The 25,754-nt window shown below is 39.1% G+C and overlaps 1 protein-coding gene across 1 annotated transcript in view; it reads left to right on the top strand.

The window, feature by feature from the left end:
- Positions 1-25,754, top strand: part of LOC129749581 (calmodulin) — a 118,460-nt gene that overhangs the window by 19,352 nt on the left and 73,354 nt on the right. The window contains exon 2 of the mRNA XM_055744607.1: positions 24,273-24,447. Within this exon, the coding sequence (XP_055600582.1) occupies positions 24,273-24,447 (175 nt within the window). The remainder of the gene's footprint in view (positions 1-24,272; positions 24,448-25,754) is intronic.

Below are 25,754 nucleotides of genomic sequence, written 5' to 3'. Positions count from 1 at the left end.
GATTAAACATGACTTACCTTTTGCAGGCCAGGCCTTCCACCCACCAGCCGCAGCTGCCCAGCCACCCAGATGTTTTTGCTGGGGAGAGACAACACACCTTGGCCTGACCGAATATTGGATACCAACCTACCTACTAGTTGCGGTTGAATGCGTAGAATTCTAATTTCTACTTATATGGCATACAATACCAGCAGCCAAGAACTGTTGCCGTATTCGTTCGGAATCGAATAGTACTATGGAAACACAACAACCCCATTGCGCTGCAGTCAACCCCGGGGAGAGGAAGCCATGCCGGTAGCAGCCTATTTTTCAGTATATTCTGAAACTTTTTGCAACCTTCTGCCCTCCTCTTGGAGGAGGCATGTAAATTAAATTAGCAACTCCAGGCACCCGTCAGCAAATTGCTGCCTTCAAACACACATGACAGCACCAATGTAATGGCTCTAGTTAGCTAGCAGCAGTTCAGATTCCGACAGGCTAATGGCTGACAGGGCAGATGCCTGTCCTATATTGCTTTATAATAATCTAATTATCGAGAATGTCGGAATGCCTGCCGCAGTAGCGCATCGACAAAAGTTCCGCGTTGCTCAAGCCCTGTGGGTACGGCCATATGGAATCGGTTGACGTAACCTTCACGCTATCTGCCTTCCCGGTTCTGACACTGAATTGAAAGTGTAGGAAGGATGGCAAGGGAACAAGAAGCGGGGAACCACACGTCGTCGTCGTCAGCAGTTAGTTGATGTTGATGGACTACAACGAACGCCTTCTACAACCAAGCACCATTAGTCAGCCAAACAACTTAGTTGATGAGAGATTAGTAGCCCACAACAAGTCCAAAAATGGAATCGAGGTTCTAACGACGCTGACTTGTTGCAGCAGAACGTGACGCGTTCACTCGCTCGCTCGCTCGGAGAAAGATCGATAAATGACCCAATTACCGGTCCAAAGTTTTTTCCCCGGTTCGTCGGGCCGTTTTTAACAATAAAATCATTTTACGAACACCTAAAAGAAGTACTCGATACAAGTGTTTATCGAAGCTGTAAACAAAACAAACACCCGATCAAGTGACCGGACAGGAATTTTGCACCGCAATCGGTGACCAACTGATATCGCGCTGATATTGCGCTTTTTTGCAAACCCACAAACAACTGCCGTTGATAGTTGGCGAAAAAATTTCAAGCTCAGCACCATCATTACATGTAAAATATTAGTTTCGGTTGAACTGAATCTTTCAAAATTGTACTAGAGGTAACCCCCCTCAGTATTGCGAATCAATTATCGCAAAGCGATCTATCACAAAACCCTCGAAGATCGACCGACCGGCTGTGAGTTGTGTACCGGTTTCAAACCGCACGTTTTAAACTAATAACATCAACAACAGCAATCGCAAAATGATTCAATATATTTGTTCATACTTATATGACGATGCTGACGTCGGTTTTTACTACAACGATGGTGTGGAACTGTGGAAGCGCATCTATCTTATCTGGTAGTCGTCGTCGATCCGGTCCCGATTCACGTACTTTTTCAGCTCCCATCTATCTACTTAGTAGATGATTGGAACCGGAGCTTGAACCGGAACGTACTCATTTCGCAATTCATTGGTCGTCGTCGTCGTCGTTGCGTTTGATTAAAGACGGATGATAGAGGGTGATAAATTCGTTAATGATTCGTTCGTTTTTGCTCTATATATTGGGGTAAAAAAGCATCGATTGGTTTATAATTTTAGCTTAAGGGTTATTCAGGACAAATAAAAGTTCATTTTTACAATCTTCAATGAATTTCTGGGACATTGATTAACAAAAGTTACTCTAATCCATCATATCATCATCCTATAAGATTACCAACCTATCAACGAAACAATAACAAAATGTCGTCACCTTTAAATTTTGCCATCCAGGCTTTTCCATACATTTTTTCAGTAGGCATCTCTTCTGATGATAGACCAGCAAAGTATCTCTACTCCACAATTGAAACTTGATTGCTAAACCTTTGAATACAACAGGTCTCAGATACCTCTGGAAAACTGGAAAAATAGTTGGACTGAGAGGATTTCAATCAGTATCTACTAGTTAGAAGTCAAATCAAAGCTGTAAGGCTTGCTTCAGATAGAATTGTGACAAAAACCATTGCCAGTATTTCAGTTATTTATTATTGAATTCAAGATATTTTGTAATTCAAATGTAGCGTTTTCTTCTTACTTTTAAGAAAAAAATACGGATAAAATTATTCGGCACGATTTCGAAGGAATTCTCGATTTTTTTCTTGTAACACAGCTCATTAGGCACCTTTTTCGTCCATCGTTTTAGCTAACTTATTCCACAAGGTCTTCATCTGATAAATGTCTTTGACAAACTTTCCCTTTGCCTAGAGTCTCCTCTTCATGATTGCCCAGTATTTCTCAATAGAACGGAACTGGGGGCAGTTGGGTGGCTTATGGTTTTTCGGAACAAACTGAACCCCTTTCTCTGCATACCATTCTGGAACGACTTTGCTGTAGTGACAGCTTGCCAAATCTGGCCAAAACATTACGGGATGATCGTGGCATTGAATGAACGTCAACATTTGTTTTTGGAGACACTCTTTTTTGGTATAGTTCCGACGTTTATTTTGTTTTATTTGTAACGGTAACTTTCGTTTTTTTTTGCCACAGCTGCAAATTCTCTGCCAAATCATAAATTTTCATGCAAATTGGTCGGCAAAAACAAATTTAAATTTGGCTGGAACTTCCCCCCAAGCCCGAAGTCAGCCTTGGCAAAGGTTTTATCGTCCATCAGAAGACACCCATCGAACTTGGCCATCACATGGTCATATAGCTTCCGAGCACGGATTTTGACCACACTATTTCAACCTTCCAGATGATGTCTGGATTTTCCAAACTTTTTGAACTTTCGGCAGAATTTTTTTTAGAATTGCAGACTTGAGATTATTAAACTTCATTTTACCATTTTACCCGTATTTTATTTACAGTCCAGACATGTAAACCCATACTTTCTTCAGTTCCTCGACTGTCTTCACTACCTTAGGTCGTTTAAGAAGGTGCTGCTTCGTAATCGCCCAGTACTTTTCGATGGGGCGGAGCTCCGGAGTGTTGAACATTTTCGGCACGAAATTGATCTTATTGTCCGCATACCACTTCAGCACGTCCTTGGCGTAGTGGCATGAGGCCTAATCCGGCCAGCAGATTGTTAGGACGTTGTGGGCCTTCAGGAGAGGAAGCAGCCGCTTCTGGAGGCACTCTTTCATGTAAATTTGTCCGTGCATCCTGTCCGGGGTCATGAAAGGTGCACTCCGCTTCCCGCACATGCAGATGGCTGGCCAAACCAGGAAATTATTCGCAAATTTGAACGTCTTCTGAGTGCGGACATGCTCCGGAACGCTGAATTTATCCTTGGCCGTGAAAAACAGGTTGCCGAGGAACTGTTTGAATTCGGCCTTCACATATGTTTCGTCGTCCATGATGCAGCATTCAACTTTCGTCAGCATGTTGAGGTACAACTTCCTGGCACGGGTTTTGGCGGACTTGTTCTGCTTCTCTCCGCGATTAGGGGCCTATTGTACCTTAAACGTTCGAAGCCCAGCCTTAGTTTTGGCCTTCTGGACAAAATTTCGGCTTAGGTAGGGCTTCTTAGTCACATCCCGAACGGAGGCGTTCACAACTACGCGGTTGTGATTTTTGGTGTTATACGGAATACTTTTCCCTTCACTTCTGGGCTTCCGATCGATGGTCAATCGTTCCTCGAATTGCTTAATCACTCGCGATACCGTGGAATTCGCGATTCCTAACGTTTTAGCGATGGAGCGATGCGAGAGTTCATTGTTCTCGTGATGAATGCGCCAGATTTTATCACGCACGAGCTTTTCTTTCGAGCAATTTCACTCTTACGTGAAGCTAACAAAATTCCCGACACGTGGGATCCAATTCCAAATCCGGCCACTAGGAGCGCCACAATAAGAGAAAAAAAAATTCCAATTGAGGTATGATGGAGCTGCTTGCTGAGTGTTGCTATAGCAATCGCTAGAGAAACAAACTGCTTTCATGTGACTTGGCCCTAAATGATAAAGATTAATTAATTGAAGCGAATCTTGCAAGCGAATGTTTTCTTTTCTTGGTCTTTGGAAAAGGAATTACCACCATATACTGACGAATATCTTCAAAACTAAGTTATTCTACTTATGTCTAGTTTAAATTTACGTTTGCACACATTGAAATCAGACAAGCGTTGTCGGAGTGTCCTCGTGGATACGTATAAATTGACACGCTAGGGCACAATTTTTCCGTATGTTTGGATAACGTGCCGCTATTAAGCCTACCCCCATTCTGATGCAAGAGGAGTCAGTGAGTCAAAAATAAAAGTTTGTTGAGGTTCGGTACGACGTTTTTCAAGCGTGGTCAGATTTACAAGGGCGCATCTTTGTTCGTAAGACGGAGCGGAGCGGTTCAGTCCAGGGAAGGCGTCGTAAAGGTTACCTTATAAAACTAGGTTGAACTCGTGAGGGAACCCATATCTGAGCAGCGTATTCCATAATTCTTCGTACTGATGTATAGTTAACAGCTTTCAACGTATAGACACTGACCATACTGACTGGACACTCGATTTCATTTTCTGGATCATTTTTTCAACAGTACGCAATATCGATTCCAGAGTGCGCATCGATCGTTTTGAAGAAATGTTATCCCAGTTAGGAAATGCCACCCAATTTAAAAAAAAACAGGCGATTTCTACGATAAAATAGGGCTAAACAGGTACATTTTTCCTACAGGGCATTTTTTGTCAGGTTCGCCACCTGCCGTCGATATTGCGAACCTACAAAATCTTACAAAAAAAATTAGACAGAAAATGGTTGAATTTTTGTTCTAAGTGTCATGTCAGTGTATAGATGTCTCTAAAATCCTCGGTATTTCGACGCAGAAATTCTAATGCAGAAAAACCTTTTGCGGAAGTAATTGCAATGTGTTTAGCAAATGTGAGCCTATTATCAATCTTAACTACGAGATCTAATATGGACTTAACTTTTTCCAGATAGGCGGTACTCAAAATTGACGATATTTCGTGAGCGGATTGAATTTATTACTAGCCTGCATCCCATTCAAGCGACACCAGCTTTCAAGCCTAGCGATATCAGTTAGCAGTGCCAAACAGTCAATGCTACTTTGCATCCTCCCTAAAAACTTCAAATCATCACCATAGAGGAGCTTGTCAGAGTGGAGTGTCTCACAGAGATCATTCAAAAATGTAATGAAAAGAAGCGATCCAAGGTGGCTTCCTTGGGGTACTCCTGACAGGGTTTCGAATATACCAGATCGTGATTCTGATAAGTATTAGCCTGCATCCCATTCAAGCGACATACAGTCAATGCTACTTTGAATCCTCATAAAAAGCTTCAAATCGTCACCATAGAGGAGCTTTTTAGAGTGGAGTGTTTCACAGAGATCAAACGTGATGAAAAGTAGCGGTCCGAGGTGGCTTCCTTGGGGTACTCCATCGACAAGTCGGAAGCTTTTGCAAAATCGATATGAATCGAATCCACTCGACAACCTGATTCTAGGCTATTGCTGATTAAGCTTACGCAATACATCAAGTTGATTAAAGTAGTCAACTTTTTCTTCACAAAGCCATGTTGTGATTCGGATATGAAAGGTTTATCGGCGGCTTACAGACTTTCTTGCATCGAAGATTCGTGTACTTAGGAGATGGAAATCAAAATAGAGATAGGACGGTAATTTTCGCCGTTGTGCGCATTTCCCTTTTTGAATATCGAAGAAATAGCCGCGATTGACCGATTTAGAATACTGCAAATCGGACCAGCTAGAGATGCAGCATAATATTTTAAAATCGATGGCGGTATGCAGTCAGGAATCCTGACTCAGGACCTGAACCTTTAGTTGGGTCAACAGCGGACAACTTTACTTTGATTAGAGAGAAATGCCCATTTGTGACATTGGCAGTTGAAAGGTTCAAAGTTGGCGTTTTTTAATCCTACCTACAGTGCATTGACGTGCCAATTTGATTGGCATTGCTGGTGATACATTGTATTTGCATTTCACCAGAAGGATATCAGTTATTCCCATGCCCTAAGTGTATTATGCCCCCTACAAGCTCAATTTTAAAGCAATTAAACTTTTCCAACTCCATTAATCTTGTCCTGCAGCAAAACATCGCGATTAAGCAGCAGGGTGATCCTGTGTGACCCGGCAACCTTTCCAATACTTGGCTAAGTGCGATTCCGAATCTATACTTTACAAGCTAATACACTGTTGCATAACACGCAAGGGCTTGGTACCTGCTGCTGACTGACTGACTGACTTCCTTCCTAATGCTAATGACTGTGTCAGAGTTATGCAAATTAGCATCAAACAAACACGATCCGCAGCAGCATTATTAAATAAATAGGTTGCCTTGCTACCTAGTTTGCGATAACGGTGGGAAAATTATTATGCAACTCAAAATCAACACAACACGCATTTCGCCAAATATCGATTTATGGTCCTCGGGGACCTCCCTCATTCACGCAATTTCACTCCCATCGCACTACTAACTCAACGAAGTCAACACCGCACCAACAACCGATGGTAAAGAAGCAGCCGAATATGTTTTCCGCATTTTCGAGAAAAACACTAGCTCTAGAACCAGTATAGAAAATCTTGCCTCGGCGCTGTCAGCGACGACTGATGAAGTGCGGTGCGTGCACCGGTCCGTATGATGAGCCAAGTGCAATCTGTGCAACGGTCGCCATGTGTAGTATATAGTTCATTAAACTTCAAATCTCTGCGTCACTCTACTGACTTGTGTGGTGTGGAACCATTTCATTTTTCGGTGGGACGGTGGGACTCCGTGTTGAGGTGAAGGGAGGGAAATCCAAAAATAACGGGCATCCAAGCCACATATTTTCCTCATAATGCTGCTTGCAGCAGCAGCTCGCGTGCGGTTTCAGGAGAAATCTTGTCCCGAGCACTGATTCCTAGTGTCAGCGCGCGATAATCCAAAATAGCGACACATTTATGCATCGGTGCGAGGTGCCGCGGTGCCACTCCGGGGACTTGCGGAACGTTAAGGTGCAAAACTTGAAACCTAATTGTGTTTACTGCGAATGGCTTCGGTCGCAGGCAAAGGCAAATTGTTTTCATTTATTTTTCGGTAAATAAGCGAGACAGAGGTGGATTACCCGCTTCGTTCGTTTGGAGATTCAAGGCGGGTTTTCTACTTTGCATCTCGTAGGTGGTTTTGAATTGTAAATATCGTGGTAACTGTAGAACGACGAGATATGATGATGTGCATAATTCGAAAGCTTAATGTGCGCGAGATAAGAAAGCTGATACAATAAGATATTTGTTGCCGCCTTTGGCGGTTTCGGAGAATGTTGCTCCGTTCAAGGCTTAAGGCTTTCCGTGTCTTATGAAACAGTTAAGAATTTGAATTTCACCCATCTTTACCCAGATCCCTCAAGCAAAACTTCTAATGCACCTTTTGATACTTATGGAATAATTTTTTTAAAATCGTCAGATATCAAAACATTTTGATCAACAAAACACACATGCTCGTAAACCAGTATAATGGTCAACAAATTTTTCGATTTCCACCACTTTCATCAAACAAATTCTGACTCATCTGACCCCAATTGTGATGTTTTCCAAACTTCCATCGAGTTGTGTTGTTTTCCCCTTTCGCTTGTCAGAAATCATACCATTTCACTACTATCGGAGCGGATTTTTCAAAGAGATTTACTAATTCAATGGTATTCAATTAGGATGGTCCAAATCGTAAGACATCCGCGAAATGTTGCTACCATACGATTCCGAAAAGTATCCAGCGCGCTCCACGGGGTGGAACCAATTATATTCAATCTGCGCGCGTTTTCCTCTGCACTAATCATCATCTTTCTGCTCTCGGTGGTCTTGGTCGGTGTCGTTTCTCTACATTAGCGCAGGCAGGCAGCAACTACAAAAGCAATCTTGACACTTTGCAATCGTGGAATTCCTCCTTCCTTTGGCTACATGCAAGCGGCCGGTTGGCCGGCCGGCGTCTTGAACAGAAAATCGGTGAACCGTCTTTTCTTGGGTGCTCTACGGCCAGCTGCCGTAGAGGTTGGAAGTGGTGGGTGTTTGAAGATTCGACGTTGCCGTATTCGATCTGCAAACAGCATCCATTTAGAAAAAACTGCAGTGAGAGACGGCGCTTGGTGGTAGGTTTCCACGACAGTTTTGTTCAATCTCTTTCTTTTTAGAAGGAAAGCACAGATCAACAGATGTATGATTTTCCAAATGGTGACCCCTTTATTACGGACTGGAATAGGAAAAAACGCCACGTTTTCAATTATTACTAACTTATCATTTCATGGGTAAAAATTATGACATTTTTAATGAATCTAGTTTAGAATGTATTCCATACACCAATTCGTTACAATTTGTCAAGTGATTATGGAGAATTTCTCGCTTAAATGCCATTTCGATCAAGGTTGTTCTGACATTTACAGTAAGCAAACAAGCGAAAAGCGTAACCAAGAGTGCAGTGGTTCTTATTGAGTTAGTTTGTAAACATTGGAAAATTTAACTACTTTTTACTATTACTACTACTTACTCATTGAAAAATTTGTTTCCGGGAGATTGAAAAAGTGCTCAGAAATTGAAAGACTTCAGTGTCGCATTTCAGCAACTTTTCTGATTCTAATCGCAGTGCGAGAAACCTAAACCGAACGGATGATGAAAATTAAATCTTATCAAAAAGTGCTCCAAATCAATTCTTGGTTTAATTTCCATAATTTATATGAATTTTTTTTACAATCAAACATTGAAAGAATTGAAAAAAAATGACTGAGAAAGCTAAAGAAGGTGTGGTCTTTTAGCCTAAGGCGGCATCCATAAATTACGTAACGCAAAAAATGCACTTTTTTGACCCCTTCCCCCCCCGTATGTCACAAATCGTAACGCTTCGACATACCCCCCTATGAAAATTACATAACGCTGACAATTACCCCTCCCCCCCATCTTTTCATGATTTTAAACACTGATTTTCGAAGGTAAAAAAAATATAACATAATTTTTTAACGCTCTTTAAAACGGAATTATTATCCATCCAAATCGCTTCTTGATAGGTACTCATTGATGATAACTCTCTCATAAAATAAATTAATTGTCTTATTACGAGTTACTCTGTGCTTGTAAACTGGTGATCTATCTTGTTAACTTTATTTTGTTCAAGCAGCATAACTTGTTATGCAAAATATACTCCACTTGGTAAAATTCGTCGGAATAATCAAAATAGCTGATCGGAATATTCAGAATCAATTGAGATAAAAATAGTAAAATTTCCGTCTAAAGATTGGATTGAGTTTAGTCTATCTTAGAATCTTCAAATAGGAACAAATCAGTTTCAATCTAGTTAAAGCTTACAAATTTTAAGCTGATTTAGGTTTGCTTATCATTCAGCAAAAATTGCATGATATGAAAAAAGCTGCGATTAAACTGAAATTTTTTAGGGAAAAAATCGTTACGTAACGATGAGCATAACCTCCCCCCCTCCCCTATGTCACAATTCGTAACACTAGAGCTTACTCCCTCCCCCCCTAGGAGCGTTACGTAATTTATGGATGTCCCCTAATGGCGAAAGTCTCTGGCTTATAAGCCAGAAGTTCAGGGATCCAATCCCGCCACCCTAAAAATCTAGGTTTAGGAAATTTTGTAAGTCCTCGGACGTAAAAATGAATACTTATACCACGAATTGTAACAATGTAACAAAAATTACAAACTTTACTGAGTATGAAAGAATGCAAAATATTGCTACGGAGTATAAAAAGATTGTAAATTCTACAGAGTATAAACGGATACGCTGGTCATATAGTCTCAGTAACTGGACCATAATAGGAGCTAGTCGATAAGCCAGTTCCGAATCTTGATCAAAAAGCATCGGTGAGAAAATAGAACAAGAAGCTTCAAAAACGTACCTACAAGTTTGAATGATCATTTGTAATTGTTCAACTTGTTATAAACTTTAGAGTTCAATCAATAATGAAACATTTATTGCAAAAAATAAGAAGTTTTACCATGATTTTCTTAAGAAACGCTGATAAGTTGCATGGAAAATTACTTCTAAATGTCATTTTACTCCTATACTTGATATTATTGAGCAAATCATCCCATTTTTCCGATGAGATTCATTCAAAGCCTGTTTACCATGCTAATATATGTGGGGATTTCAGACGATTTTCAGTCATTAACAGCATTTTACAGTTAAGCGGAAGCGGCCATCATGGGTTCATGATGGCATAGGGCAACAAATTTTGACATCTACTAGTTGGCGTTTCCTGTTTTGCCATCTCGATTGAGAACTTTCATTTAATTTTGTGAGAGTTGATAAATACAAGCACTGAATGCTTCCATAAAACACGCACAAAAAGCATGGAGCACTTCTAAGTTTGTGTTTAGTTGAATTTTTACTAGGGCATTCTTAACTGTTCCAAAACAACTTGAACAATACAGGGTGACAATAAAGTTCCCGTAGTTTGAAAAAATACATTTCTTCAGTCAGTTACGAGTGGCCCCAACTATGCTCGCTGGCACATTATCCGTAATCCGTCGTTCCATACCCATGTCAGTTCCATTTTTAAGGTCATCTCCAGTACCGCATCGTGAAGCTGGAGCTGAGAGATTTTCCTAAAAGATTGATCAAACGGGATGTTCCTTCAGGCAATGTTCCGAAAATCATTTTTGGAAACGTGTCATGAGCGTTTCTTTTGAGAAACGCTCATGACACGTTTCCAATTGGAAAAATCTAAAGCCGAATGGTGCTGCCTGTAGTACCATAGAGAATCGGCAGAGCGACAATGCGAGATCAATGTAAACCAGATTCAAAAGAGAGAGCTGATTCGCATCAAAGTCGATCACTCAAGCTCACCATCTGGTGTATCAGAAGTGAGTGAGAAACTTACTGATACATGATCCAATCCGAACAGCCACTCACTCACTCAAGTTGCAAGGCGGCCTTGCATTGGTTCATACTACATACAAACATACACCAGTGTTCGAGTGAGTGAGTGAGTAAAAAAAAGTGATTGAGTAAAACAAGAAACTGAAAATCAGGTAGCTCCTCACTCAGTTCAGTTGCGAAACCCTACTGGGGAAGGATTGCTTCTCTTTCAAATCTTTTTTCGTTGATTCTCGGAGCAGCACTCACTGTCATACACAATCTTTGACCCGTTGGGAGAGGAATCAATCGACAATTTCGGTTTTCTCTCGAAAACGTTTCAGTTTCGCTCACAAAAAATTGAGTGATTTTCGGATCATTGCCTTCAGGCACGGTTGCCAAAGAGCCTATTTTTTCAGGGTTTGACTAATTTTCGAAGGCCCATCCTGATAACCTGATAAGCCTCCGTTTTTTCCTGGTTTTTGGAAATAAGCCAGATTTTACCAGATTTTTTTTTTATTTTGACGGAAAATTATATGTTTTAATAAGAAGTATGATGTCCATTTTAAGTTGAGATGTCAGTTTCTGGTTATTGCTTTACCTAAAATCGTTTCAGTTATACTTCTCTGCTTGAACCGATTACATTCACTAACTCACATGAGTGAGACTTTTTTATTTCTTTACTTGAATCAATTTAATTCATAGAGCTCAATCGCCCAAAGTGTTTAGAGGGCAGACTAAACTGCCATCAAATCACAGGTTAACTATTCATTTTCTTAATTTTGTTTTAAAATCGAATTTGAAATCCGATCGAGCTTTAAAAATAATTCCAGTTCGAATACCGGAATTATCCGAAATCCAAATCCTTTAGTTCTTAAAGTTAATGCTCGATTTTTTTTTAAATTGTATAAAAACCAAACTTATGTCACCAAATAAATATAAAACAAATAAACAATGAGAAATTTAAGGACAACGTTACTTACCCAGAGAACAGACATCGTACATGCTTGAGGAAAATAACTTCAGAAAACTGTGCAATATTTAAAAGGAAATCAGAAACAAGCCTTTGGAAATTGACTTGAAAATAAATATAAATAAATCAAATAAGACATTGTTTCAGAAGAATGAATAGGATTAGTTTGTGCTATATAAATGCAAAATAAATAAATGCAAATAATTGTAAAGAGCAAAATTTCACATTCATACTTATTTCACTACAGGATATGCCGAAATAACTAACAGCTTAAAATGGGTTTTTAGCATTTTTTTAAAGGATCATTGTTGGAGTCAGAGGAGTCAACCATCTACGTATACCTCGCAAAGCTCTTAGTTTATAGAGAATTTCCTCATCCAACGGAAAAACGAACGTGTGATATTTCCCTCATATTTCAAAACTAACACATAATAATATTCTCTTCAATCTAAAATTAACAGAATTCCTACTTTTGGAGTATGAGCAAATATTTTCATGAGCTTGTTTATGAATTTATTAATAAGTTCTCAAGATTAGTGTGCTCGAAAATGTAGTGGTTCTTTTTGTTCCTCTCCCTTTTTTTGTAAAATTGTTTGAAGCATACCTTTTTTTATTAATGACCTTTCTTTACATTCAGGTTCATCAAAATATTCGTTGTTACTTATCTATTGTGAAGCAGAATTGGTATTCTTACACATTTTTTTCGGCACCAAAAATGCCGTGTAAAAGTTTAAAAAATTCAATAAGTGGAGACTGATTTAATAAAAATTGTTAATCAGAGCTTTGCTTAAAAAATGTGCACTCTTTAGTCATCATCGAGTTGAATCGATAGATGATATCACCATGATCGATAGCTAAACCTTTTTGTAAGAAAGACAAAAAAAGTGATAAGTTCGTTTATTTTATTAGAGCTTGATTTACCCTGATTTTCAAACTCAAAGTTTCCTGTATTTTTGAAAAAAATGTTTGCAACCCTGCCTTCAGGTTTATGTCTGTAAGCATGGTGTCCAACTTTTTTTTTTCCAAAATTCAGGGAATCTTGAATATAAAAATCAAGATAAATCAGGCTTGAATAAAAAAGCCGAACTGCTGACTTTTCATTGCTGATTTTCATTACAAAAATGTTTAATTATCGATCATGGTGCTATAATAAATTATGGGTATCTATCGATTCTGCTCGATGATTTACTAAACTCTAAGTTCATTCTCCAAACAATTTCCAATATCAAGAAAAAATTTCAGTTATATTAAATATAATATTTCTTATCAATAACGTTCTCATCATGGCTCCAAAAAAGGTGATAAAAAAAAGCTTAAAAAGAAGTTAGAATACCAGTTCTAATGGTGTAAAAAAGCCCCCTATAAAATAGGTATTCATCAACCAAATTTTCCAAAAATTAGAAGTGAGAAGAAAGAAAAATCGCTTTACGTCCTCGAGCACATAAGTCCTAGGACCTTAACTATAGACTATGATGCACGCTCATGGAAAATGTTTGCTCATACTCAAATAGGTTAAAATTCCGTTAATTTCTGTTAGTTTAAATTATTATGGTGGTATTGCTTCTGAGATATATGAAATTTACAACAGACATTAGATAAAATATGACCAGTTCGTTTTCCCGTTTGATAGTTACAATTCTCCACGAATTTAGATCTTTGGAAGGGTTTATTTATTTATAGAGGATTGGAAATGGGATTCGGAATCCAAATTTTATAATCCAGATTTTCCAAAACATTCAGATTTCCGAACAGGTATTCATTTCAAAAGCTCGATCCGAATTCCCATTTTAAAAACACAAGATCACAAATTAAGTTTAAAGTCTCACATAGAGTAGGGCATAGGAAACTTGTATATTCGATAAATACAGTTGAGTCCACCTATCATATTTTTGTGAAACATCGCAGCGCAAATATAATAACTAGAATCTGTATGAAATAACTATTTATGTGAATATAATTTTATTGCAAAAACACTGCATTTACTTTTAAGTATGTAATTTACTTTAGACGTTAGAATAATAAGAGAAAATGCAGATTGACAAAAAGTTAAAAAAAACACATACCTTCGAATATTCGTCAAACAACTGTGCTTCGTATTTTGAGACTCTAATGAGACAAAAATGTGTAAAATGACTTAAGCTTTCTAATACTCTGTTCATTTTTTTTTTTTTGCAGCAACTGAAACAATTCTGGTGGTTGATCGTTTGAAAAGAACGGATTTTACATTTATTTTTTTACTTTTTTGTGACCATAATCTTGAAAAAATTGCTATGTCCTACATACAGTTCTTAACATCAGATTTCTTAGGCATTAAGTGATTTTTTTTAATAAATTGATTAGTAGGCTAAGGTCTTTTCCCGAAGCATGTTTTTCTTTGACCTTGAATAACATAATACGAGTGGTTGTAGCTTAATATTGTCTAAGTATCATATTTGACTTACGTTACAAGGTTTCCAAATCTTTAAATTTTGTACGGTTGAGGAATAGGCAATTTTAGGTGAAGAGTATTAAATTCTCACTCTAGATCCCTGAAGGATGTTTTTTTTTATTTGTCAGGGCTTTGAAGAAGCGTCTCATGAATTCTTGGAAGATTCCAAAAGAATTTTTGTTATTTGGGTGCGCCTGAAGAAAGTTACAACCCTCCAAACTTGCAATAGTGTCATATTGAAAATCTATGACGAATTAGGGTTAACAACGTTCATCATTCTGTTTACTGAGACTTATAGTTTTCCATGAAAATTACTAAATTAGGCTTATTTCCAAAAATCAGGACAAAACGGAGGTTTATCAGGATGGGCATCGAAAAAATCAGGCAAATTCTGAAAATCAGGCACATTGGTAACCCTGTCTGTGGGATTGGCAGACGAATATTCTTCGAACCCAAAGACCTAGAGCGAAAAATACAGCTTGAATACAGAAGAAAATTGTCGATTTTGTAGGATTCGTCGAGCTCTAAGCCTGCTGAAGCTGTTACTCCATCTGGACTTTTAAAGTTGTTGGAAGCATTGATCTGTCATTAACCTCAAAATACACCACAACCTGATAGCCAAGATTCCAAAGAATAATAATGCCTTTTGTTTAGTTGAGTCGATTTAATTCTGTATCAAAAAGTTATAGGTTGTTGAAGTATTTTTGAAAAGTACGGGAACTTCCTTGTAACTTTGTATATACTTAAAATTTTTACCTAAATTTTTATCCAAAATGTTATAAACTTTACCCAAAATGTCGTAAACTCAACCCATTTGTTTTTTTTATTGTTAATGTTTGTATTGTCAATGCAGTTGAAATCCGAAGTTTTCACGTTGGTGATTGACAACCTTGCCAACCAGCGACGATGGAAAAGCCATCAAACATCTCGGAAATCGCGAACTCTCTCTCTTGTTTGGTTCCGACACTTGGAAGATGTTTGATAGATGTCTGGTCAACATGATATGTAGTCAGTGATGTCGTCGTCGCTGATGTTGACGAAAACTCCGGTTTGGGGATTCAGCGACAATACGTCCAAATCTACTAACTTCAACAAACTTAAAAGAAGATACAAACGTTGAATTAAATTTGTTAGAAGAAGGAAAAAAACAACGACATGTTTTGTAAATAACCAACCAAAAGACGTCGCTTCGCCTGTGACCTAGCTAGCAAACCGATGATTCTTATGAAGCCGGTGCCGCGGTGGTGGTGCGGCACACGTTTAAAAATGGCAAGTGGCCACCGCGCGACAGAACGCGACTCTCGTTCGCGCAATTTGTGAGTTGTGTTACAGTTTGCGCGGGGCAGCTCCTGCCTACCTTACTAACTGCATCGCTTGCGCATCCATCCATTTTTTTTCGTCTTCTGAAGACGGACAGTACCAGGGGGGATGCCGCGATTCGAAACACCCCATTTTACGCGATTTTGTTTCGCTTGGAAAGTCAACTCGTCATCATCGTCGTCTCGCCGCGACGGGATGGGTTTTCTGTGAGTAAATCAGCAGAGCGCCGACGAAATCGACAATTTAGAATGGGGAAAAAGCTGACTCACGTTACAGGCAGCCGCCCGTTTGAAGTCGTTTTCCTTTTTTTTCTCTCTCTCTGATGACAAACCGCTAAACCGATTCCAACAATAGCCGTTTTCTCTAAATACGTGCATGTGCACTTATTAGTCGGTTTAATCCACCTCCATCTGACTTCAATCGACAGCTATTAAATCGGCTATAAAAACACCACATAATCGGAAAATCACGTGCTAATGTCACTCCGAGTGGATTATTTGAATTTATTCATCGGTTCGCATATCGATCGATAGGTTTCAATTCCGTTGATGTGGTTTTTATCAACCCACTTTAATCTTCTGGCTCCAGATAGTTTGCAACACCGGACCCAGTTTACCCAGAAAGAAGTAGGTATGTTACAGAAACTCGATGATGCATAATAACGGTGACAAACAAACGGTGCTTTTGTTTTTGAATCATCAGCAACAGCAACTTGTAGATTCAAATCTGCCCGACCGTCCGTGATTGCTTCTTCCTTCCGTGACCACAGCTCAGAAATGCACGACTTTCGTGAGCCGCAACTTGTCACTTCTTTGTGCTTTTTTAGCGGGGCGGGCGATTGTTGAATACCGGTAGCGCATTTTTCTGCTTGCTTGCTTGCTTGCATGCTCTAGGAACGAAAAAAATGTATGATAATTTGCTAACAATTAAATAAATGGGTACCCCCTCGTCATTGAAAGTGGTGAACACATCAGCAAAATTGTTTTCTAGGAACCTTTCAGCGGTGCTGCGTTTTCGGATTTCCTGTCATTAACCTTTATGACTTTAGAGGAGTTTTGATTTATTGCTTCGAAAAACTTGATTTCGAGTACAAGTCGAATGGTGGTAGCTTTTAGAGGTAATCCCGGAAATCGTTATTGGAAAACAAAAAACAAAAACCAATACGCCACCTATAATTTGCGAACATAACTGAAACCAAGAAGAAATTTTCTGCGGGAAGCCCAAAACAGAGACATCAGTCATTATTTCATTATTAATCAAACATTGAAAATTTATCACCCCGTTGTTGATGTTGCGACCACCTTATGGGGAACCCACCCATTTATGGGGGGATGCGTGGTAATTAATTTTCATTTAAAAAATTACTACCCACGTTACCAGCAGTTACCGCATGATGTGGCGGTTATCTGGGCAAAGTTGGAAGGTATTCATTTGACCTCCTGTAACAACATGTTCTACGAATATGCTCTTGTACTACGATCAACGACGCAGGTACCATTTAGTGTTGGAAGAACCAGTTCTCGCGTGTTGCTAATTCCCCTGGAAGGACACATCCGAGATGCGTACCGGTAGATTGGGCCAATAGTGCCAAGGTGAATCGGCTAGATCAAGCTTCTTGATATAGTAGGTGTTTGTGTTAATAACTTTCGAATTGTTTTGCTCAAACAATTTGTTTGAAATGCTGAAAGCTTCAAAAAATTATATTCAGAATTCTTTTTCAGGGAGGTTCCCTTGAAAAAAAAAAAAATAGCGTCTGATACACGACAAGTACAAATCTGATAAAGTTTTAGAGCAAGTTTTTTTTTTTAATTTTTAACTAGATTGGGAATAGACGCGGAATAAGGGACATTAATAAACTAGAAACTGTTCCAAATAAAAAAAAACAGAAATGAGACATAGAAAGGCATAGAAATTTCAAGGTGGCACAACATTTACCTGAAAAAGACATTGAGCGAGTGACGATGCATTAGAATTCACCTGGAAACTCATTTTCTAGCGGAAAAAGTTGAAAAATTTGGGTATGAGACATTACCCCAATGTAAATTGCTTGATCATAACGACGGTTATGGTCTTTGCAACCCGGAAAGTTGCTCGAAGAAGATGTCCGTGATAGTGACGCATTGTAGGCGAAACTTGCTTCGAAGAAACTCTAGAGATTCTGAGTCAGTTCGTAATAGCACAGGCGAATTCAACCCGGGAATTGAAAGGGCAGGTTCAAGCAGAACCGCTTCTAGACAGACGAGAATTTCCAACACCTCGAACGGTAATGTCAAGCCGGGGAATTAGAAGATAAAAGATCTTCATTATAAGGGTACTCCAAAAAATAGGGACAGTGATCGGGAGATTTGCCGTCTAAGAGTTAAGAGTTAAGTGAAACATTAAGTTTATGAAACATCGGATTGCAAGCTCGGCTGAAGTCTAGCACAGAGTCAAGTAAAACTATCTCTAAAAGAATCCGGAGGATCAAGCATGTCCAATGCAAAGAAAAACATGAATACGAAATGAAACGTTCGTTGTGAAAAGGATCTACTCCAAAAATGACATCCCGGTATTTGCACGTACTTGGAATAAGATTTGCACACGATTGGCGATAATAACAGGGTGGCCATCCATTCGGGAAAAGCGGGAAATGCGGGAAAAAGACGGGATTTGAAATCCAACGGGAAAAAAGCGGGAAAAAGCCGGGAATTCTCTCGAAAAGGCGGGAATTTTTTGGCTTAGAGAAAATCTGTTGAATGAAGTTGGTCGAAATAGGTCGAAACAAGTAGAAATGGATTGACAGTTGATCACCAGTCTCTTTCCAATTGACTTCTATGAATTCTACCAGGTCGAAACGGATCTTCCTGCCGAGTGCCAAGTTGGATCGGTTCAGAAGTATGAAGTTTTTATCGAATGCCATGTAAATGGGAAATCAAAAAGATGGAACGTACATCTGGTGCACATTTTTTTGCACACATGATGAATTCTGCCGCACATCTGATGAATTTTGCTGCACATCTGGTGAATTTCCGCCCGTTCCAGGGCACAATTCTGCACATTTCAGTGTGCTTTCAATGTGTTTTCCTCGCGTTCCAAATGAACATTTCATACCTCTGCATTGAACAACGGGAATAATTGTAACGAAATCGTCAATGCAGTATGCTCGCACTCGAGGTATGTCGAGTCCTTAAAATAAAAAAAAAATAGAGAAAAATCTGAAAGAAACTATTGCAAAACGGAAGCGAGGGGCAGAAAATAAGGCAAAGGAACTGGAGGCGAAAAAATTGATGGTGTTATCTGACGCTCAGAGAGAGGCAAGCTTGATGGACGAACAAATTAAAATACTTAAAAATATCTGAGAAACAAATACAGCGAAAAAACGATTATCACACAATATTTTAATTAATATAAGGTCCACTGGGGTATCCAAGTGTGGACGGTTTTTCGTATAGTTTTAATAACGATTAAAAATATCAGCAGCGGGTTCAATTTTGATAAAATTACGTTCAATTTGATGCAAAACATGTTGTTTACAAACGCTGAAGAGATGAGCTGGATAGACGCAAAGCTAGAAAAGTTATCTCGTAAATTATTGCTGGTGTCTTCTACCCCGCTTTCAATTCAGAGTTTTCCGTAAAGAGCTAGCTAGTTTACGAGAAATTTGCCATTGAAAAAGATGCACATCAACTCGACATCGTAGTTAAAAATAGAACATTAACAAAAAGTCGCTGTAAACATCCGCTATTTTCGGAATCGTATTTCTTTTACAGTTTTTGGATACATTACAAGTAACGAATCGTATTTCATTTACAGTTTTTGGATAGATTACAAGTAAATTTAACATTCACAGTTAACGTTTGAAGAAATACTGCACAGTATTTTTTTTTAACATCCATCGTCCCCACTTACCCCACGTCCACATTTACCCAGGTGTACCTTACCCTTTTACTTTTATGAACAATCTTATTTGTTCAATATTTTCGACTCGAGTGACGAAGTTTTAAAAATTAAAAAAAAACCCTGCGTATCAATCTAATGATTTGTAGTTTAATTGGTAAAAATAACCGAAAAAAGATCATTTACCACTGAAAGAAATAAATATTCAAAAAAATATTCGGAATTTTGCTTGGTTTTCTGTTTTACAAAATCGGGAATTTCGTGATACCATGCGGGAAAAAGACGGGAAAAATGCGGGAAATCAAAAATAGATTTTGAGTGGCCACCCTGTAATAAGCTCTGTGACTGCTGGCATTGTCCTCCCAGCGCACAATAGTCCAAAAGGGGCTAAAGGGTCTGTCATTCAGTTTATATCTACTCCAACAATAAACTTCCTTGCAGGTCGAAATATCGGTATAAGATTCTATACCGGACCGGCATTAACAAGCTTCCTAATAACTGGCATTGTCCTCCAAGCGCAACCGCATTGCGTATGTCAAAAAGAAACCAAATTTAACATATCCCATATCCTATCACAAGACAAAGCAGGATGGAAACAACAACACAGTAAACTGAAATTACCGAGCCCGATAGTTAATTTTACCGCGTAATATGCTGTGCATAAGAAGCTTAAATTACCGAACGTTTTTCGGTTTTTGTTAAAAATTACCGAAAATTTTACAGCTTTCGGTAAATATTACCGGCATCCCGGTCCTAACAGATATTTCAGAAAAAAAAATACCGATTTTCGGTAAAAATTACCGGTTTTCGACCATTAATACAAGTGTTTCGGTAGCAATTACCGGTTTTTCGGTAAATATTACCGAAAGTTTAAAAAAATTGGTAAAATTTACCGGTCTTTCGGTGAAAATTACAGATATTTCGGTAAACTCTACCGGTTGTTCAGTAAATATGATTGAAATTTTACAGTTAATTCGGTAAAAATTATTGGTATTTCGATAATAATGACAAGTATTTCGGGAATAATTTTAGGTATTTTGGTAATACTTTTAGATATTTCGGTAAACTTTACCGGTTGTTCGGTATATATAACCGAGCTTTTATAATTTGTCGGTTAAAAATTACCGACCTTTTGGGTAACAATTACCGACATTTCGATTCAACAATACCGGTTGTTCGGCAATATAACGAGCTGTCACGTTGACAACTGTCAATATTTTGACAGAGAACCCTAGATATGATCAGCCGTGTTTCGGTTATTTATTTTTTCGAAAAAGATCCGTAATATTTGACAGCTGTCACTTGGCTATGAAAAAAATACCGGACAGATTACCAATCTCCACATGTTAGGAAACCGGTAAAATAATTACCGAACTCGATAATTTTCGTTTACTGTGAAAGATATTGTCGAATGATGTACCGCGCGCTGTATGGTAAACCAGCATTAGAAAAAAACATTCTTTGTTTCCAATCGATGGTAAAAAACCACCATCCAAGATAAGCTGTGCGTGTATATGTAAACCGGTCGGCAATAGAAAAGCACTTTCTTGTTTCCCATTTCCCTCTCATTCTCATCTCTTTGCTACCAAAGACAAAGGAGGGTTAAAAAAATACAACGGCAAATGCAGTGCGTTTTTTTTGGTATTTGGCGGTGGCAGAAGCACTATGACAATAAACTTTTGTTGACTAACCGACTTAGATGGTACACTGGGAAAGATATCGGACTGGCAAGCCGAGATGAGATGTTGCAGTTAGTTCGATTCTCACTATATTTTATTTTGTATGAAACATTTCATGGGATGAAATGATCCCATGAAATGTTTTTCTTGTTTCGCTTGAATGTAGTGGTCATACATCATGGAAGCTCGAGTCTTTATGCCAGTAGTGCTTTTCCAATTATATTATCTTTGGTACAGTAAACTGTTCAGCGTATTTTCAGTACAGAGATTTGATAAATAGGCATTGGATTTTTGTAACCTCTTTTATGGGTGTAGCTATTAAGTGTCTTCTGAACATTTGCTCGTTAGACCCTTTCCCATAGCGTGAAACTATGAAAAAATAGTCAAAGCCTATTACGAAAAACTCTAGCTTTGGGCGCCAATCGTGGCTTAAAGGATAGCGTTCAAGTCTTCTAAGCCAGAGATCATGAGATTGAATCTCGGTTCCGGCATACATAATTCTTGTTCTGTAGATTGAAAGTTTTAAAATGTTTAAGATACTAACCAACATATCACTTAGAGATACCTAAGTGTTGAATAAAAATTGATCTCTTGAAAGAAACATGAAGTTTCATTAAGGTCCTATATGTGTGTGTAACCTGTACTATAAACTTCTGTTGAAGTTTATAGTACAGGTTACAATAAACTTCAACAGAACCAACTTGTCTCCTCGCACTCGTTTTTGAGTACTGTTGGCATAAATTTGTTGAATTATTAGTTTTTGTTGAATTCAGTGGTTTAGCAACGAGGTTTTTGGTTTGGAAATGAGATATCGTTTATTCATTTCTGTTCGTCAAGTCCTTACAAGCTAACTTAGACCTATAGCGATTACAATCTTGTCGCTTATCCTAAGTGATTCTCAACTCTGAATCCTTCCTTAAATACTATCATATTCTGGGCTAACCACCCAGAATGATCTGGCAACACTGCAGGGTAGCCAGATAACCACAAGCTGTGTTGGTTGAGTTTAGCGTGCATGATGACAACATTTGTATTGTTGTCATCAAGTGTCAACCGCTATTGTTCTCAATTTGCGAATTGACGAAAGAGAACTAAACCAAAACAATCGGTTTTGGTTTTGTTGAAGCGTGGCCGCGAAGGGTCGGGTCCAGGAATATCTCCGGAGGAAATCGTGAGCGCAGTTGAAGGGTGGCCGTGAAAGATCGGGTTCAGGAATTTCTCCGGAGGAAATCGTTAGTATCAACAGTTTTTAACGAGACAGAAAAAGAGATCAACACAATTAAATCTCGTTCTCCAACTGATCCAGGTAGAACAGATGGCAAAGCGGGGTGCAACTGGCAAGACGAGTTAAGACAATTGTCTTGAGTTCGATGCTCACTCTCCGTCGGATTTTTTCTTCTTCTATTGTTTCTGTTATGAATCATAAAAGTGATCATATCGTTTTATGCGCTATACACGTTCCAGCACATTTTTGGCATAGAGTTGGCTCAAAACGGCATTGAAATTTTGCAACCTCTCTTTTGGGTGTACAGATAGTTATCCGGAAATCTTCTTGAAAAAGATGTCCGTGATAGTGATTCAATTTTAAGACACCATTGCATGTGCGTAATTCAACGTTGAAAAATCCATCTCATTTTTTTCTTTGATTATTGCTACATTCTGTTGATAACAAGATACAAATGTATGAGTTAATTTTTCTCATACCGACACCAAGTGTCAGAATTTCTCCAAAAGCCACATGAAGAGTAAAATCACCAGATTAAAATCCCAGAAAAGCCATGTCTAATGACATTTGGAACAGCGTACCTGCTTGCTATTACATTTGCAAAAAAAAACTCATTGCCATAAATTAAAAACGCCAACGATTAGTTTCTTGCACTTTTGATATCTCAATCTGCGGCCCCCTACTTTTTTGATTCATGTTCGTTCAGCTTGCCAACCACCGCACCACCACGTGATGATGATCGTCCTAGATCCTTCTCGCTTCTGCTACTGTGTAGCAGCACGCTGCCCAGAATGAAACTGAACGTCCGAGAGAGTGAGTAGGTGTTCACCGGGAAATATTTTGATTGATGAGATGCGGTGTGTTGAACCTGTTTGGCCGGCGCGGCGCCCGGCAGAAGAAAATAAAACTGCAATAAATTTACATGGTCGCGCGGTCTCGGATTTCCAAAGCAGCGCATACGAATAACGTACACATTCACATTGGGATCATTACCCATAAGAAACCGAAAGCAGAACTTTTCCCCTTTACACACCGAGAGAGCAACAAACATCTGGTCATATTTTGCCAGTTGGATACCTCCCGCTTTCCGACCGACCGGCTTTGGTCCGGGTCGACCTTCCGGAATGTTGCCTTAACATTCTTATTTACATCGGGTCAAACATTTTTCCGTGTTCCCTTCCTTTTCCCGAAGATGAGATTTGGACACTTGGCGGACCGCCGATCTGCAACACGTAATCATATTTCGGTTTGTTTTTCCCCCGCCGCCTGCGTCCTCGCTTGGCTCCATGCGTACTTGCGTGTTGACGCCTCAAACTTGATGATGGACCGGACCCCTGGGGCCCGTTAGCATCATCCATCACAAATCAGCATGCGGGATTGGCGTACTACACACCGTTTTTAAATAGAATTCCCACAAACCGATTCCTACTAGCTATTCCGGGGTTGTTGTAACGAATGGAGCTGTTGTTGTGTTTGGTTTGGAATCAGCTCAGAACCGATATGGCGGTTTTCGGCTTAATAATCGCGCCCCATAAAAATATTGATTTATCGTAGCGTTCGGCATCCATCCTCCCGTCCGTCCCGGGTCTGCGCTGAGTAATGCGTTGGACGCTAATGATCCACCCGGACGGACGTGCTTTATTCGCATGTTCTCGCGCTCCGGAGAGGAAATTATTTATTTTTACAACGGGTTTATTGAGTTTTGATGGTTAATTTGATTATGTTCAATGGGCACCGAACATTGCTGACGCTTGGGATTTTTTTGTATCGGTTACAGAGCACCAACCAAATTTGCGATCCCTTTTCCAATACATTTTAAAAACTCGGTTACATTTACTAACTTTCTTATGTTTTTTTTTGTATTTTGCAGGCCGACCAGCTGACAGAAGAACAGATCGCCGAGTTCAAAGAAGCGTTCTCGCTGTTCGACAAGGACGGTGACGGCACAATCACGACCAAGGAACTGGGAACCGTGATGCGATCCCTCGGCCAGAACCCCACAGAAGCAGAACTGCAAGACATGATAAACGAGGTCGACGCGGACGGTGAGTCGAGATTACTACTTACTTCTTTCGTCAACAAACGGATGGCGCTTGCGAATTTTAATGAACTTGAAAAAGTTTGAAACGGGAAAAGAGAAAATAACACAATGTCACACGACGTTATGCGCTGATTGCAACTTCTTATCAGGTGCCGCGAGTTGGACGTACAATTTTATGATGATGATGATGATGATAATGAAAAAGATAATCGCACCTGCAAAGCGTGATAGACACGATTTCTATCTAAGAAGAAGGTTAGGGTAAAATGGGAATCGTTTAGAGTCTAGACTTAAGACAGACGATGGTCTCATGCTGCTTCCTGTCACGTGATAGGGGTTTCGCCAAAAAAATCGGCTCATTTGTTAGAATCAGCACACACAGAAAATTAAAACGCATGATCTATAATCTCTTAACAAAATTCGCTGTAGTTCAGCCTAGACTTTTGTTCGGAATCTCATGACTCAAAGGATTTTTCGGCAGAAGTTCTTTGCCACGAGCTAGACTCGCAAATAAAAAAAATTTTAATCTTTAGTGTTTTCCAATTCGCTTAAAAGCCAAATTTCCAGTAAGCAAGACTGAGAGGTTAGAAGGGCACAGATGTCGAAGGTTGTTTTTTTTATTCTTTCGATTCCGATAAATAAGACGGACTGGAAAAGCACAGATTTGGAAGGTTGTTGCTAATAACGTTTTGAGATTGTTTCGGTTCAAATTAAAAAGACGGATTGACTGGAAAAGCGCAGATTTAACAGGGGTTTGTGATATACCTCAGTTGCCAAGTACATTGCTTCCTGAGCCGAATTCCGCGAGTTCGAGCCCAAGAGTAAACATCGATCACAGTTGTACCGGATAAGTTTTTCAATGACTGTCCTCCAACTGCATCGCTGATATCAGTCGCGAATGACATAAAGCTGTTAACATGACTGTACTGCCCCTACTCGCATAACAGTCCCCCATGAATTTTCGTCATTTTTTATCTAACCTGACAGTTCGTCATTTTGAACATAGGGCTTCAATATAAAACAATAAAAAAAGAGATTTTGTTCTAGAAAATTAGAAAAAAAAATATCAACTCGTGGCTGTCCCATATGAAATATACCCGCAAAACAGTCCTATATGTGAAATACCACGGATTTAGTTACTCTTCAATGTTTCTTTCGGCGAAAAAGTCTTTGATGTATTGCTTTGAATCATTTAAAAAATATTCAATTTACTTGATGTCGAATTATGCACACTAGTTTTCGATTGCAATCCAATAAGAAGCAAGGAATGTCTTCCTGAGCGGAAAACTAACAGATGCAATCAAAAATCGT

The sequence above is a fragment of the Uranotaenia lowii genome, chromosome 2 (assembly GCF_029784155.1).
Source record: "Uranotaenia lowii strain MFRU-FL chromosome 2, ASM2978415v1, whole genome shotgun sequence".
In the NCBI taxonomy this organism is placed as follows: Eukaryota; Metazoa; Arthropoda; class Insecta; order Diptera; family Culicidae; genus Uranotaenia; species Uranotaenia lowii.
This window is presented reverse-complemented; position numbering and strand designations above follow the sequence as displayed.